At 43.3% G+C, this 16,206-nt stretch overlaps 2 protein-coding genes across 2 annotated transcripts; one reads left to right on the forward strand and one right to left on the reverse strand.

The window, feature by feature from the left end:
• Positions 1-7,673: 7,673 nt before the first annotated feature.
• il17ra1a (interleukin 17 receptor A1a) lies at positions 7,674-13,013 on the forward strand. The gene is made up of 11 exons (XM_062482731.1): positions 7,674-8,015; positions 8,232-8,256; positions 8,408-8,554; positions 8,660-8,781; positions 8,905-9,031; positions 9,312-9,359; positions 9,480-9,634; positions 10,183-10,257; positions 10,386-10,455; positions 10,573-10,701; positions 10,886-13,013. The coding sequence occupies exons 1-11, from the start codon at positions 7,920-7,922 to the stop codon at positions 12,283-12,285; spliced, it is 2,394 nt and encodes a 797-aa protein (XP_062338715.1). The 5' UTR covers positions 7,674-7,919; the 3' UTR covers positions 12,286-13,013.
• Positions 13,014-13,233: 220 nt separating this feature from the next.
• tmem121b (transmembrane protein 121B) lies at positions 13,234-16,147 on the reverse strand. Its single transcript, XM_062482732.1, has one exon. The coding sequence runs from the start codon at positions 16,132-16,134 to the stop codon at positions 14,941-14,943; it is 1,194 nt and encodes a 397-aa protein (XP_062338716.1). The 5' UTR covers positions 16,135-16,147; the 3' UTR covers positions 13,234-14,940.
• Between the last annotated feature and the right edge of the window lie 59 nt (positions 16,148-16,206).

Below are 16,206 nucleotides of genomic sequence, written 5' to 3' on the forward strand. Positions count from 1 at the left end.
CCCTGGCTTCTTCTGTCCTCCACGCCCGCAAACATGTCGACTGAACTGTACGCTAGGGTGAAATGTAGTTTGTTCTAGTATCGGCCTGTGTTTTCTCATGTCATGCTAGGAAGGCTTTCACCACAATTTATTTGTATACGCACCTTTTTGGGGTAAATCCAGTGGAAACAGAGGTGTAAGAAGTTTTCTTTAAGGAACAAATACATTTATCATCAGCCTAAAGAACACAGATTTTAAGTTGAATCGAAATACCAATGTGTCATTCTGTAAATCAAAAGAACAAGATCCCGGTAAGAGGATTAGGACCAGCCTCTGGGCAGCCATTTTCAGCACCTTAGCTTTGATTTGCTTTTCTTTGTAGGGGTCTTCAACAAGGAGGGGTGGGGGGAATGACATGTAAAGCCATGGATTATGGGTAAATACAGACTGACTCTTGTGCCCATTTTCAGGCAACAGCCACCTCTTAAGCCCTTTAGGAAATCTGGGCATTAGACAGTCTGAAGAATTGTTGTTTATCACAGCCCCTGTTTATAGCTGCTCTTTCAGTGTGAAGGCGTTGAAATGTAGCTGGGGAGAGGGTGCCCGAAGAGGCAGAGTGGGGAGAGGTGTCGCTGGAAAGCAAAAAAAATAACCCTTTTTTTTTTCAAAACACAGGCCTGTAGTGAGAGTCAAAGCCCAACCAGTTCACCTCCTCCTCTTCTTCCAACACCCCCAAGTTCTGCAGCTGCACCTGACAAAGCATTGGCTCGTTGAGGAGAGACTGAGCACCAGTGGATCTGATGTGTAGGATGGTGTTTATTGTGCGATGCAAGCCTGCTCTGTTTCTATTCGATCCTAGTGTAAGACTTTGTTTTCTGTTTTTTCTGGTCAATTGAAAATGCGTTGCATCCATCTCAGGAGGGGGCACATGAAATGCAAATCTGTTATTTCATAGTTAGGTAAGGCAAACATATTCAAAAGGCATCTCAATCAAGGTGATGCTTTGGCTTGAAGTCTCACCAGAATCCCACAGCAGTGAATGATGTCTGTTGTTATGGTGACCCCATAAAAAGAAAATCACTTTAAGTAAAAAAAAATGAAAGAAATAAAAAGGATTTCGATTTTCTTCCTGAGCCACCAGCGGTCTTCTTGCCTGCCTGCAGGGTAGCGTAGGGGAGACCGGTGGATGAAGCTGTAGATGCGGCCGACCGTAGCAAAGCTTGATGGGCTGTAATAGGGTCAGCAGACCACGCTTGCTGCAGAGGCCTGGAATCTGTTTGATGTTGCCGTGGCGGCGTGAATGGTCGACATCTGGCCCTGATTAGGCCTATAGACAGGGAGGGTCCATACACGCAGAGAGCCTGAGCCCAGTGTGTTTTGACAGTGGAGTTATCATCTCCGTGGGCTACGGAGGCGCCCTAATCTGTTCCATCCATTCTAAATCCCACTAACGTTCGCTCGCCTTGCCAAGATCACTGGGATGATTGACAGGTGGGTGAAAAACTGTGTTTGAAATCTTACCACAAACAGTCTCCTATGCACTCTGAAATCAAGAAGTCTGTACCAGAAATCCTCACTATGATTGAATTTAGAACAAAGAACAGAGGATGTTTTTTCCACCAAGGACCAACAAGGAAACATGGAATATCCCATGTAGGTCTGTGACAAAGACTAGAAATGTACTGTGTGCACTCTGGGAGTTTGCAGGAGGCAGTCTTTCATTCAACTTTACCGATGTGAAACTATGAAATGCGCTGCTTGCTGATAACTTTGGGACAGCTTGTGGGAAAATGAATTGAAGCTAACTACGTGCAGCTGAAAACGTGACAGAAACCTGTTTGGTGGATGACTCAGTGAGGAGGAGGTGTGTATGTGTATATGTGTGTGTTTGTATGTGTTAGGGGGGGTCAATTACCCCCTGGGTCAGTGCATTGTGGAGGCAGTGTGCTTAAAGCGTAATGATGTCATGTCAATTAAGCCCACACACTAATGACCTCTCTCTTGCTAAAGAACGTTTCAGGCTTATTCCCGCGATGTCGGACTCAGTTCCTGTTTGACCCCTTTAACACCCATCTCACGTTCCAGGCAGAGGCTTCAGTGAACTGCCTCCCTAAGCGTGCCTTGATCACGCTCTGAGATGTGTGAACCGCCTCACGTGCTAATCACTAACACGAATCCAGAACGAATGAACTTCAACCCGTCTTTGAAGATCCTGGATGACGTGCCATTCCTGCGACGTGACAAACTGAAGTTGTTGTTCTTTATTCCACCTCGCCGAGAGGGAGTCCCTAAAGGTAGCTCTGAACAACAAACACGTCTTAAATTCAGCAGATAATATCTTTCTTTCCCGTAGAATGGGTAGCCTACTTGTCAGACAAGAAAACACAGTCATCTCTCTCAAGTAGGTAATAATCCCCTGTACTCAAGACCACACTGACTCAAAAGATATCAAAAACGTGTTTGGATCCTTGTTGTGTGTGTGTGTGTGTGAGTGTGAAAGTTAACAACAGCATCACAGTCAGCATTGACAGCCTCCCTCTGCATCTTAGTTCCGCCTGAGGAAACCCAGACCGGTAAACAACACCAAACAACGAGAACGACACGTCGCCCGCTTTTGGTTCTTGAAAAAACAGGGAACCACCTGGGTGAGTGTCTCTTTTGTGGCCCCCTCCGAGGACACCACCCTCAGCTGCACTCCCATGCCCCCACGCATAGCTCCCGTCTCGTGGGGAACAGCTCGGAGCGATGGACGAGATAACCCAGAGCGCTCAGGGATGTGGCGAGCGGCGCGAAGCCAGCATTCCTCCTCGCCATCCACAGGGACGCCAGGTATTTTCTCCTGGCCAGGGGAGGGGGGGGGGGGGGGGGGGGGCGGGGCGGGGGTGATAAGGAGAAAGCGGACAGCTGAGAAATGCTCCGTTTGCACTCGGCTGCCACTTGGCCTTCTCCCTGCCCCCGTGTTACAGCATGGATGGCTCTGCCCTGGGCGCTGGCACGCCAGGAATGCATTGGAGGTTAATGTGACGGAGAAGGGGCTGCCAAAGGGGAGAGAGGGGGAGGAGAGGGGAGGGAGCCGGGATGCTGGGGGAATCAAGGGCTCAGACCTGGGGACGGGGTTATAATCACCCTGCTGACAAGCCACCGTGGGGTATCCAGTCCAGCAGGGGGTATTAACCAGGTGAGGTGAGTGGAGGTTACCTTCCAGCAGACCCTGAGGCCGTGAGCTCCAGTCACAAGGCGCCTATCTGAGGTCCCTCCAAGTTAGGCTGAACACATTCAGGTGTCACTACATCCAGAAAGGAGATCCCAAATGGAGTAATAAAGAGCTGAACATCACACGTGTTGGCGCCAATGTGCTTTTTTTATTGCTTTAGGTGATCTAGAGTTTCAGCAAAGTGACTCAACCCCCCCGCAAACACAACCCAAGGGCTTCGCAACCACACACTATTGCAATCAAGTCCAGATTCAATAAAACTCCATGTCATCCTAAACAAGGTTATTCTGACGTGGTTGAGAATTGGCAATCTTTTCAAAAAATATTGCTGCTCTCAACCCAGATCAGACTGCGATTTAGAACCAATGTCGTCGGGGGAGACAGTAATCATATCCAGGTTACGTAAGCTGAAAAACTAGAAGGGTTCGCTTGTGAGGAAAAGTTTACTGTCCTATTCATTTCGTCCAGTCCTGCCAAAATCCCAAAGGAGACAAAGTTTACTTTCATAGGACCTTGTGGAGCACCATTTTTCCCACAGACTCCAGATAGAGAGAGAGACAGAGAAACAGAGCGAGGGAGACAGAGAGAGAGAGAGAGAGAGAGAGAGAGAGAGAGAGAGAGAGAGAGAGAGAGAGAGAGAGACATTGGGAACTCGAGGGAGTCAGGGACCCACCCTGTATCTAAGCAGTGGAATAAATAAGGAAAAAGAAAAGGAAAACAAGTGAGTGTAGAATGACCCTAAACACAATTCAGAGCATTTGGAAATGGGACTCTTCTGGCATGTTCTGAACGGCACAGAATAGAGCTTCACATCGTCATAACAACCACGTTACTGTCTGATACAGCTACCTACAGACGATGTGTATAGTGTGTACTGGGCTCAGAATTTGGAGTATTTCCTGCTTTGTTGACTTGGTCTCAGGTTATGCAGGTTAACCTTCTGCTGCATGAAGTCAGAGGAGGGGTCTCAAACTTTCTATTTTAGTCATCTGGTCCTTTGGTCCTCCCCACCCTGAAGTTACAATTTACATCTATTTCTTTTTTATTTATTTATTTATTTATTTTCTTGCTTTCAGCAATCAGCCATTTATCTCACTTTTCTATGTTGACAGATAAGTGCAACTTAGTTACTACAAACTCCCAATTGGTAAAAAAAAATGTTATGGAAATCAGACACACAATGGTCCTTTCTTCAGCAGGAAGGGCAGAGTAAGTACCTCCACAGCAATGCAATGGCTAACCTATGTTAAACAGCTTGTTTGATAGCCTATATTAAACACAAATTTGAATCTCCCAACTTACTTCAGAACTTCAGGAAGTCTGGGGAGGTCATGAACAGAGATGACAGATCATTCTGACATGTAGCCCCACAAAACAAGGCTTGCAAACTCTCTTTAGGCCTTCTAAGGTGCAGAAATGTGAGCCGGGCAGAGATTCTAACAAGTCACTGATCCAGTCAGTGATGATACGAACAATGGGGCGGAAAATATGAAACCACCCTGTTCTGTCTCATTTTAGCTGTCTACTGATGGTATGAGGGCAAATCCTGCAGATTAAGTGCACTCCTGGCACTGCTAAGACATGGCCTCACAGGGTGACGAATTGCACTTGACTTCTCCATTATCTAAAACGCACCATGCTAAAGCTTCCATACTTGCTTGATAACATAAAATACATGCCGGTCTAATATTTTCCATGGGAAGGGATTTCATCATACTCAGTGCACTGGTAATAATAATTATATCAATATCTTCATTATGTTTTTTCCTACCGAGCCAAGAACTTGACTATATTTTAATAACGAGTAATAAAGTCACCCAGATGAAAGATTTCTCAGTGTTGGTGCCCCAGAGTGGATATTTAATTCCTCTTCCTCAATATTTAGGGTAAATAAAACTTCCGTATGCAGTATTCTGTTTCAGTCTAAAGACTTTTATCATGAGGTCTGAAAAATGTGTCCTAAAAAGTAGCATGAGATTATCATTAATGCATCCGCTCACCAGCTTGACTCAAACATTTCCTCGTCTGAGGCAACCTTTGAAGTTCTAACATGCATTTTGCATCAAATCTGCCCTATTAATGAGGCATAATCAGATTATCAGTATAAAAAAAGACATTCTCCCTCTGAAGTTCCTCCACAGACCTCCTTTTAGAAGTATCAAAGACGATTACACAGGTCAAACCTCTGATGCAAAAAATAAAAATAAAGGGTCCACTGCCAACGTATCAAAATCAGGTTTTCTGTTACCGACTGAAAATAAGCAAATTATCTAAAATTGCTGCTGGAAAAATCAACTGCTCCCTAATTTTCTAAAACTGGAATGTTTTGACTTCTCTTTAAGATTCCAACCCAAACCAATTGGACATCTGCAGCATAGACTGTGACACACAGTGTAGGGCCTCTCCCAGCAGGCTTTGTGCTGTCAAAACTCATTCTACACTTTTTCATTTTCTATAAACTGCAATACAATGAGGTGACTGTTCCTTCTCCTTGCATGACCTCTCCAAAATGATGTCATCATTCTCACAAACTTTAACATTCAAGTTAATCAATGTTGGAGGGCAAATGTTTGACTCATTGGTCATGGATATTGTGACTTCATAAGGTTGAGCTCACCTGCTTGAGACCAAGCACTCAAAAAAATAAAAAACTTGTTTTTGGTCTAAATTTGACTGGAATTGCATTTTCCATCAAATCCTTATTTAGCTTATTCTATTTGACACAGGAATGCCTTATGTGGTACACATTAGGCTATAGCTAAAACCAAACCTAAGAGCAAAACTTTGGCACATAAGACACATAAAAGGGTTATGTGTCTTCAGATCACATACACCACACACACACACATAAAGAGAGAGAGAGAGCGTGAGAGAGAGAGACAGAGAGACAGAGAGAGAGAGAGAGAGAGAGAGAGAGAGAGAGAGAGAGAGAGAGAGAGAGAGAGAGAGAGAGAGAGAGAGAGAGAGAGAGAGAGAGAGAGAGAGAGAGAGAGAGAGAGAGAGAGAGAGGATGGATTCCTCATTTTCTCAGCGGGAGATGCTCCCCTTTGGCCGCCCATTTCCACTAAACCCAGACTACAGAACCATGGCATTCTGAACACCTGGATGTGCTGGGGGTAGCCCCTATGTAGATAGCGAGCTTAATTCCAGGGTTTGATATTGGTATTAAATGATCTTTGAGCTCCTGTACAGACCGTCATCCTCTGTATGTCTCTGCTTCACTGAAGCAGCACACAGTCTCTGCTTGGCGATCCATGACTGTTAGTGAAGTTTCACACATGTACTGTCGGATGCGTTCGGTTTCAGATCGCAGTCACCACACCAGCTCTCGGCGGCTGGGTTCACAGGTTGAGGTTGTTTTAATTCACATGTTTTTTAAGATGAATGTGACATGAGCAGGTGTCCAGACAAAGGCATTATGGGATCTGTTAATGTTTGAAGGATATGCTCCCGGTGGGTTGGGGAGTCAGGTGGCTGAGCGGTTAGGGAAGCGGGCTAGTAATCAGAAGGTTGCTGGTTCGATCCCCGGCTCTGCCAAATGACGTTGTGTCCTTGGGCAAGGCACTTCACCCTACTTGCCTCGGGGGGAATGTCCCTGTACTTACTGTATGTCGCTCTGGATAAGAGCGTCTGCTAAATGACTAAAGGTAAATGTAAATGTAAATAAACGATGTGAATTGGAGCGAAGTGTTCCATTTTTCTATTCAAGTTAACTCAGTGATGTCATTGTCAACTGATTGGGTGGACCTGACACAAGTCAATTGTGGATATCTATAGTTGGGGGGATTGTCTTCATGGATAGATCTTGTTACATACAATATTTTTCCTTGTCCCTGTAATCCTTATTATTATGGTAATAGCATTAAGATGTAGTTTGACTGTCAAGAAAAACACATTAATTATGAATCAGTAAACTGTTTTGTTACCCCCAAAATGTCCCCATCCAATGTTCCCATGACTTGACATTAAAGCCCTCTTTTGCCATCTGGTGGCCTATTCTTAGTTGAGTTATCCTTATAAATATTACTGTCATAGGTTAAACTGGTGCTTAGTAAGATAAACCAAAAATGTATTCACTGTTTTGCCTATTTGGGTAAAAGAACATTGTTGAAGTTCATGGTTTTAAGACAGAGCAGAGTAACGGTAATTCATTCATCATAATTATTGATCTACTCTATCAGTTGGGTTTCCTCAGTGACTTTACATTATTAGATTGTCACAGCTCTTGGTGAAGCCATAGGGAATACTACCACCTACTGTTCAATAACATAACTTACTGTGAATCAAAATATCCAAATGTTTCTTAACACATACAAAAAACACCCTATAGGTATTTTAGTTCCGCAATCGGAAATAAAAGATCAAAGTCCAGCGCTTTGCTCGCTGATAGGACCGTGGCCTGTGTTGAGGTTCAATAGGGTAAATGTGCTCTTTTACGCCCACATGCAATGACGCAGAGAGAAGAAAAATACCTGGTTATTTTCCGTAGACCGCATGACACATTTGCATACACTCCAGGAAGTGTAATGTTCATGAGACACTTGCATTGTACACCTGGCTGCTTTACTTTATTTCCTGAACATTGTAGGATATTTGAGTAATTCGTAGAGTACCCTTACACTCGGCTTGTGGACCACGAGTGCCGCGATACGCTATGCTTTGTAGACTTAAAAGAAAACGACTTAAAGAAGACTTAAATTAAATCGATTCAACTAAATGAGTAAATATGACTTTGGCCATTGTGCCATTGTTGTTTGGGCTTGTATCTATCACGTCAGCTCTGAGTATTTTGGAAGGGCCCGCTCTTAATTGTGCACAAGAGGTGAGATGGATATTTCTCTCTCATGTTTCCTATTATGTACCGTGCTAATTGCGTATGTATCAACAAAGTTGTTGGTTTCAATTATGAATTTGATGTTAATAACAACGTGCTTATAGGATTGTGTTAACTAAGGACAAATACTGCGTGTCTATTGTTTCAACCATTGGAATATTGGTTGAAAGTCTTTTTAAAGAATGTTTTTTCCTTATTTTTCAGGGTTTGTATTGTAAAGTGAAAATATGTGAGTTCCTCCCATCTATAGTATTATTGTAATCCTACACATACTTAAGTCTGCAAATTGGGGCAGACACATTCAAAAAACAAGAAAACTTCTCAGTATTAGAAAGACATTATTTCTTCACATCCTTTAGCCACTCTGTTTTCTTCTGTAGATAATTGCTTGGATGGAGACTGGCTGAAGCCAAAAAACTACACTCCAGGTTGCCCTGTGGAACTGGAGGTAGATGTTGACACTAGAAGAGATGAGAAAGGAGACTTGAGGCCTGTGCTTGTGGTGCGATGGAAGGCAAAAGATGATGGTAAATCATAGGATAAACTAGAACTAAGTTTCAGTGTCATTCTTGATTAGCAAATGCAAACGGAATACTTTAGGATGATATAGTTATCTTGTTTTTCTTACGCAGGAAGTATTTCGTTCTTGAAGGGAACTGAGGTCAATATACTGATGCTCTCTAACAACAGACACATTTGTGTTGGATACCTCTTCTCTAATAGTATAGGCATGCGAAACCCAAATATGGAAATGGTAGGCCTCATTAACTCATTAAACACAGACTCTTGTTTGTTTTCCTCTTGATTCGTTATTATTGGACCCATTGTTGTTGCACATGTCACCTGTTGAGGATTGTGTCACTTCCTCCTCCTCCAGTGGTCGTTCTCTCTGGACCGTGTGGTGGTCGAGCCTGGTCTGTCCTACGTGGTCACTGTCTCCAACCTCCCCAAGCCAAACCTGAAGCACACCAGTTACAACATCCACAAGAGGGTCGAGGTTCCAGGTAATTGTGCCTCCTGTGATCCATTTAGGACATTCTACATTTATATCTTTATTCATTGAGCCGACGCTTGGCTCCAAAGTGACATACAAATAGTGCCAGAAAGTACATGTACACATAAGTTCATAGTACACAGATGTATGTAGTAAACATACAGTATGTGTTATATGCACCGTGTATGATAGAGATTGTTTGGATATGTCACAATAACAGTCCCTTTTACATCACTTTAATTCATGCATGGTGTGTAATAATCAGCTTTATCTGATTTTAATTGATTAAGGTTGCGATGACCGCGGAATGCAAGGAACAAAAACCTGTCTGGAAACAGGTAAGTGCCACATTATGAGTTCAATCCTATGCTTCAATGTCTTAAGGGCATTTAACAGTAACACCCAAGGAAGTTGTTTTTTCGACCGAAATTTATGAACTCATCGTTCTGTGATGACAGGAATTTTATGGAAACCTAACATGACCCTGCAGCTGTCCACTAGTCCTGCTGGCAGGAACCTCCTCACTCTGGGGTTCAGTACTGATAAACACGCCGATGACTACAGAGTCTTGCTGAAGTGCTTGAATGACAGAGAATACAGGGACATTGCTAAGGTAGGCCATGTCTGTCTGTCTGTGTCTGTCTGTGTCTGTCTGTCTTTCTCTCTAACTCCCTTTTTTCTCTCACTTTCTGAATGCCTCAATAGTGCTTGATTAACAGAATCGCCTAGCAACCTGTCACATCAAAGACAGCGACCGGTTAAATGACTGTTTTCTCTCCCAACCATATGACCTAGAAAACTTGCCGTAACAACGTGCTTACTGTAAACCCCTCAACCCTTAGGGTTATGCCCCAGATGTTGATGCCACAGGAAACTCCTCTTTTTCTACCTTTTAAGCTGTTGGTTAAGTGGTTATCAGTGGTTTCAATCAGACAAGCAAATGCAGCTTATTGTATTTTTATAAACCATTTGAAAATCTTGCCACATACCCAGTCACCACGTCAAGTGTAAAATGAAATAGCACGAATGTCTATGATGTACTGTAGTTGTGACTTTTGAGAGAATCAAAACAGACTGAAGTGCGCTGTTTCTTTAGAAGTGTTTGGTAGCACAAAGTCTTTCTAGAGACAATAATTAATACATCTCAATGGTTTTATATAGGACAATCAGACCTCACTCAGCGTGAACTTTGATCTTGAGAAATGGCCAGGAACATGCTGCCGTTTTGACGCTGAGGTAAGTCTTCTTTGGGCTTCCATTGACAAACCAGTTTTGCAGGAAAAGCATTGGCTTGAGTAATAGTCAGCAGGTATGAATGAGTGTTACAGCAACAATGTTTTTTATTCATTATATCTTCCATCTAGATCCAGCCTTTTTTCCCTCTGTGCAGCAATGACTGTGTCCGACTAAGGAAAACCTTCAACATTTGTCAAGGTACTGTTATTACTGTTGTGCCAAATTTAACTTGAAGGCATAGATAATGATTTTTATTGAGTTGTACTGCTTATTAATAATATTGATCTTTGCCAAATGCTCATTTGGTTCCTACAGTCCGCTCAACACCTCAACCTCCTTCAACCCCATCCTTTCTTGTCACCACCACAATGGTCTGCACAGGAGTGGTCTTCAGTTTAACCGTGTGTTGTATTATATATCGACTACTACGTGGAAGAAAGACAGGTTGGTAAACATACAGATACTGTCATTAAATCTCAATCAGTATTAATTATCACACAAGCACGGCCAAAAGCCACCCGCTGTTGCAATCACATAGGCCTACATTCACTTTTTTGACAACTTGAAATGTAGCGCAGGCTGTTTCTGATACTTGAATTGAACCATTTTCTGGAATGTTCTGAAACAGAGCCACTGGGTCCCCTCCCCGTGAACGGGAAGGAACAGAGCAGGAAGCCCTCCAGGGAACACCCCAGGGTGCTGATCATCTACTCCCAGGACCACCACCTCTACAAGGACATCGTACTGAAGCTGGGTGCCTTCCTACAGGCCAAGTGTGGCATTGAGGTGGTGCTGGACCTTCTGGACACCACCTGGCTGGGCACCATGGGTCGTCTGCCCTGGCTGGACTGGCAGTGGCAGTCCACAGACAAGGTTCTGTTCCTTTGCTCCGCGGGCGTGCAGGCCAAGTGGCGTGCCATTTGTGGCCAGCCCAAGGTCAACCTCAGAGAGGACGTCTTGTCGTCCATAGACGACATGCTCACTCCCGCCCTCAACCTGTTCCTGCCAGACATGCAGAAGCCGGCAGCCAAAGGCAAGTACCTGGTCGCTTACTTTGAGGACGTCAGCACGGAGCGGGACTCGCCGTCGGTTTTTGACATTGCGATCAAGTACAAGCTGATGAAACACTTTGAGGAACTCTGCTTCCAGATTCTGGAAGTGGAAAAATACCAACCTGGTCAGGTAAGCCACATCGAGGGCATCAGAGAAGAAGACTATTTCAACTGTCCGTCCGGTGAAGCTCTCAAACTGGCCGTCGAAGCCTTTCAGGTCTACCAGTTTGAGCATCCCGATTGGTTTGAGAAGGAATGCGTGGCCAATGAGGAGGAAGCATTGAGCGAGCACAAGCCCCTTCTCATCCAAGCCCCTCCCGTTTATGAGTGCGTGCCAGAATACCGAGACAGAGCCCCCATTCATGTTGTTGACGTGGAGATCAATCAAGAAGGTGACAGTATCTATACGGTCACTCCGGAAGTCAACCAAGAATGCCAAGTGGCCTCAGTTTCCGTGCTTCCCAGGATGGACTCTTCCTGTCATCAGATGTACCCCCTAGAGCAGGCCGTACAATTTCAGCCAGGTGTGCTCCTCTCAGATCTGCAACCCCATGGAGGTGACCCGTTCTACATGGCCACGCCTGCTGTTTGCATGCCAGGCCGGCTTACCGAGGACAGGAGTCCTCTGGAGGAGTGGTCAGTGACAGGTCAGTCTCCCAGCCTGCCGTCCCCTGAGGATTTGCAGAGACTCATTGCTCTTCAGCTGTTCCTCAGCTCCAGCACAACAAGCCTCTCAGAGTCGGCCGAGGAATGGTACCTTCCCCCGCACCCGTCAATCAACGTCTCACAGCCAGTGGAGATGGAGGAGGAGGGCTGTGCAACCAGTGAGTTGGTGGAAGCTTCAGATAAAAGACCCATCAGTGGGTCAGACCAAGGCTATATCTCCAGGATTTCTTTCCCAGATGAACAACTCTGTGAGAACCCAATGGCAAACCTAGCTCGGCTGCAAGAAGAGCTCTTTCAGAGCAGTCTCTAATACTTTGGATAATGTTGTGGTGTAAAATGATAAGGGTTGGTAGAATGTATTTAATTAATGAGCATTACGGATAATCTTTCAAATTGTTCTATTTAGTTTACTTGCCATATACATTTTTTTACTTCTTAACCCTTGTGTTATCTTCGGGTCATTCTGACCCATCAGTCATTGTGACCCACCTTCGTATTGCGACAGATTTACCGCATACAAAGACAAAGTGAAGCATTTTCTTTTAACAGCTAGGCTGTCTCAGACCCCCCACATTGCAAAGGTTAAAAGAAAATTATTTTAATTTGTTTTTGTATTGGGTAAAATTGGGTAAACACAACGATGGTTCGTTATGAACCTTTGGGTCATGTGACCCGAAGGCAGCACGAGGGTTAAAGAACACAGAAAATACAATCAGTGTAAGTGTAGTCCACAAATTTATTTTTTATGCCAGTCACAATTGAGTTGTACATCTACAGTAAATAGATATCATCATATCAATACAGATATACGATGCACACTTTTTACATGTTGAATTTGTTTTCTGTAAATTAATAAAGATTTTCCTGTAAACAATTTAGGAATAAAACGTCCAACCCCATTTAATGGGAACAACAAGAGATAGAAAATTTGAAACATTGAATACATTTCGTATTTTCGGCTCAAGAAAGCAATGTCCTTTGGTAGTTTGCGTTGTCTCTGTGCTTGGTCACAGTTCTGTTTGAGGTTAACAACAAAAATATTTTTTTTATCAATAGAATCTTATATCATTGCCTCATTTGTAAACCCAAAATAAGCCATCTAGCAAATCAAACAGCATCATAAATATTCAATTAGACAACTGATGTTTTTATTCTCTGAAATGAAAGAGAAACTTATCAAAACTTGTAAATACTTTGGCATGGTATGATTAGCAATATACAAATGTTCAAATCATTGTATTAATTGATAGTGCAATCAATAATATTTAATCATATATATGTAACTGGTCGATTTTTTCAGTTTGGCAACTCATGTTCAAGAAGATAAGCTTAATTTGTCTCATGATAAAAACCCATAAGAATCTATCCAACTGCATTAAACCAACAGTGCACTGCACAAAAGGCACCCTGCATATTCTTTTTTTCCATTAAAAACAACAATAAAAACAATATAAAATTGCACAAGTCATCATAAAGTTCATAATGTCATCACCAGGATACATTATTATTTGTTTATATAAAACAATAATAGCCATGGGTTGAGGCACTGGGAAATAAAATGACTAAATGACCGCTGTATGCATGGTGGAACAAGCCAGTCATTTGTAGTTCTTTATTTGGGACTTGTCCTTTTGATTGTGAATTATTGTTTATATTAAACATAAAGGGAAAGGATGATACAAGAACGGATGAATCTGAGTCATGTATTGGTGTCGACACAAAACCAAGCTTGTTATTGATTAACCATGACTGTTTGAAGGGTGCAAGATGGCAAACCATACGAATGTTGTCATGTTTGCATGTCACTACATTGCTCCTGCATCAATAGCACCTTAGCATCAGAAGAGATTGTCTCGCCTTTTTCGATCGAAATGTTATCACTAGTAAATGGAGCTCGAGTGACAAAGTGCAATGGCTATAATTGTATACATCTCTCATCGATCAAAAATGACAGTATATGTTCAAGAGAAGACCAAGATTGAATGTAGAGGTAGGTCTTGTCTCGAATAAGGAACAGTTGATCGGAATACTTTTCGTGTTCGTGTTATCTCTAGATAGACTCGACCTCTTGGCCTATCTCAAGGTCATCTATACTGTTACAAGGTAGACTAACATTAACTTCTAGAGATTTCTTAAGAGGAAACTACACACCATATTCATGAGTAACATCAACAACTTAATTTCAGTGTAGAAAACATAACATGACCTGTTCAATAGCCTATAAGCATTCAAATTACGCATATTAAATTACGCATATGTTCCACTAGCCCAGGGGCCTCCAACTCTGGTCCTGGAGAGCTACCATCCTGTAGGTTTTCATTTCAACTGCAAATAATGTATCCTCATTCTGCTCATCATCCAGCTAATTAGTAGAATCAGGTGTGCCAAATTGAGGTTGAAGTGAAAACAGTCTGGATGGTAGCTCTCCAGGAACATGGTAGAAGCCTAATCATTGTGTTGGAAACAGTACTGGGAGTTACCACACACTAGAATACAATATTTGAATCGATATAAAACACCATATTATGTTTATAATTATAACATATCCAGGTTATCAATTTTAAAATACTTATTCTGATCTTGCACTTATAGTATCTTGAGGATGACAGGATCAGTTCGTCTCTCTCTCTCTTTCTCTCTCTCAGTCTCTCTCTCTCTCTATATATATATATATATATATCTTATAAAGTGACTCCTATTTTAAGTGCATGTCAATTATTTATGTTCCCAGACAACAAACAACCACAACTTCACAAGAACATCGCATATTGACGAATAATCGCTAAATAAGCATCTTGAAATGTCCATTGTAGGTGTTCGGGGTGCATAATTACTCGGCTTTGACTGTAGCACCTGTTGACTAACCTATTTGAGTGAGTCTGTAAGGCTGTTGTTGACACCTGTCCATCAAAATCCTGCCGCTGATGCAGGTACAGATCCCCCCACGCACGAGAAAATGACAGATCTACGACTGAGTGGTGACAGCCAAAGTATTGACATAGCCATGGGGACACATGTCATTTTCGGAGACGCAGTGCGAGAATTGCGCCGGGTTGCTTCCATTGAACCTCCTGACGCCTCTCATTGCTACGCATTGTTCAATCAGCTCCAGGCACTTGCAGCCCAGGAGGAACATATTCTTGAACATAAAAACCGATACGGGCATTTTGTAAACATAGACTTGAAAGCATCTGACCACCAACAAGGGCGCGTTGACCAGCACACCAGCAAAGAACCTGGCCCAAATCCAGCGACAGCGCATCTCAGAGGCCGTCAGCTCGTAAAGCCACATGACTGGAACGACCAAGGCTATGAAATAGACTGAAATAACCGTGTACTTTAGGTAGACTGTAGGTATCTCGTTCTTAAGTAGCATCTCTACTAAGGTGAAGCTGTCAATGAGATCCAGGCAGGTGCTCACGAAGCAGCTTTGGGAGTGGTGTCGCGTCGCCCCGTTAAGGTCCTCGATGATGGAATTGATAAGGCAGTATAGCAGAGGCGCTGAGAGAAGCATTATAATCTTAAAACCAGTGACCCCAAACGGAACTTTGAGCGTGATGAGGTCCAGGATCGACATCTCCAAAATGAGCACCACTTTAGGGGTGCAGGCGATAACGTAAATAAGCCAAGCTAAGTAGGCGTAGGTGAACTCCCCAAGGTTGCAACCGAATATGGAGCTCTTCTGGTGGAAACCACAAGCCCGTTCTCGTTTGCTTCTGGCGTTCTTCATGAAGAATATACCCCAGCCCGAAATCACCACTAGGTCCGTGGCTATCCATGAGCACCAGTAGAGATCTGTGAATATAATGAGGTAGAAGTCCAGGATTCCGCCCTGGAAGATGAGGATAAGAAAGCACAGGATCTTGTACAAGATGTTCCTCTTGGATTTCTGCACGAACATGGGAGCGGTCTGCATGAATTCTCCCGATGTCATACTGTAAATAGTGGTTGCAGCTGCTGAAGATACCAAGGGTTTGATACTGCTCTCTTCTGGGTTGATGCTTCCAGAGGACGTCTGTGTATCCCTCCTGGAAGAGCCGCTTGTGATAAATAGCTGCCTGTTTTCCAGAGTCGAAGAGACGGGTGATTCGGGGCAGATCTCTGCTTCGGGTTGGGGACAGTTGGCCTTGGGATTGTCGTTAACAATTTCTGCAATCATTGTATTGCACGTTCGCCTCCTTTCTGTTTTTTTTTTTAAGTGATGGATGCTTTTAGGTGGAGAGCAATAGGG

The sequence above is a fragment of the Osmerus eperlanus genome, chromosome 17 (genome assembly GCF_963692335.1).
Source record: "Osmerus eperlanus chromosome 17, fOsmEpe2.1, whole genome shotgun sequence".
Lineage (NCBI taxonomy): Eukaryota > Metazoa > Chordata > Actinopteri > Osmeriformes > Osmeridae > Osmerus > Osmerus eperlanus.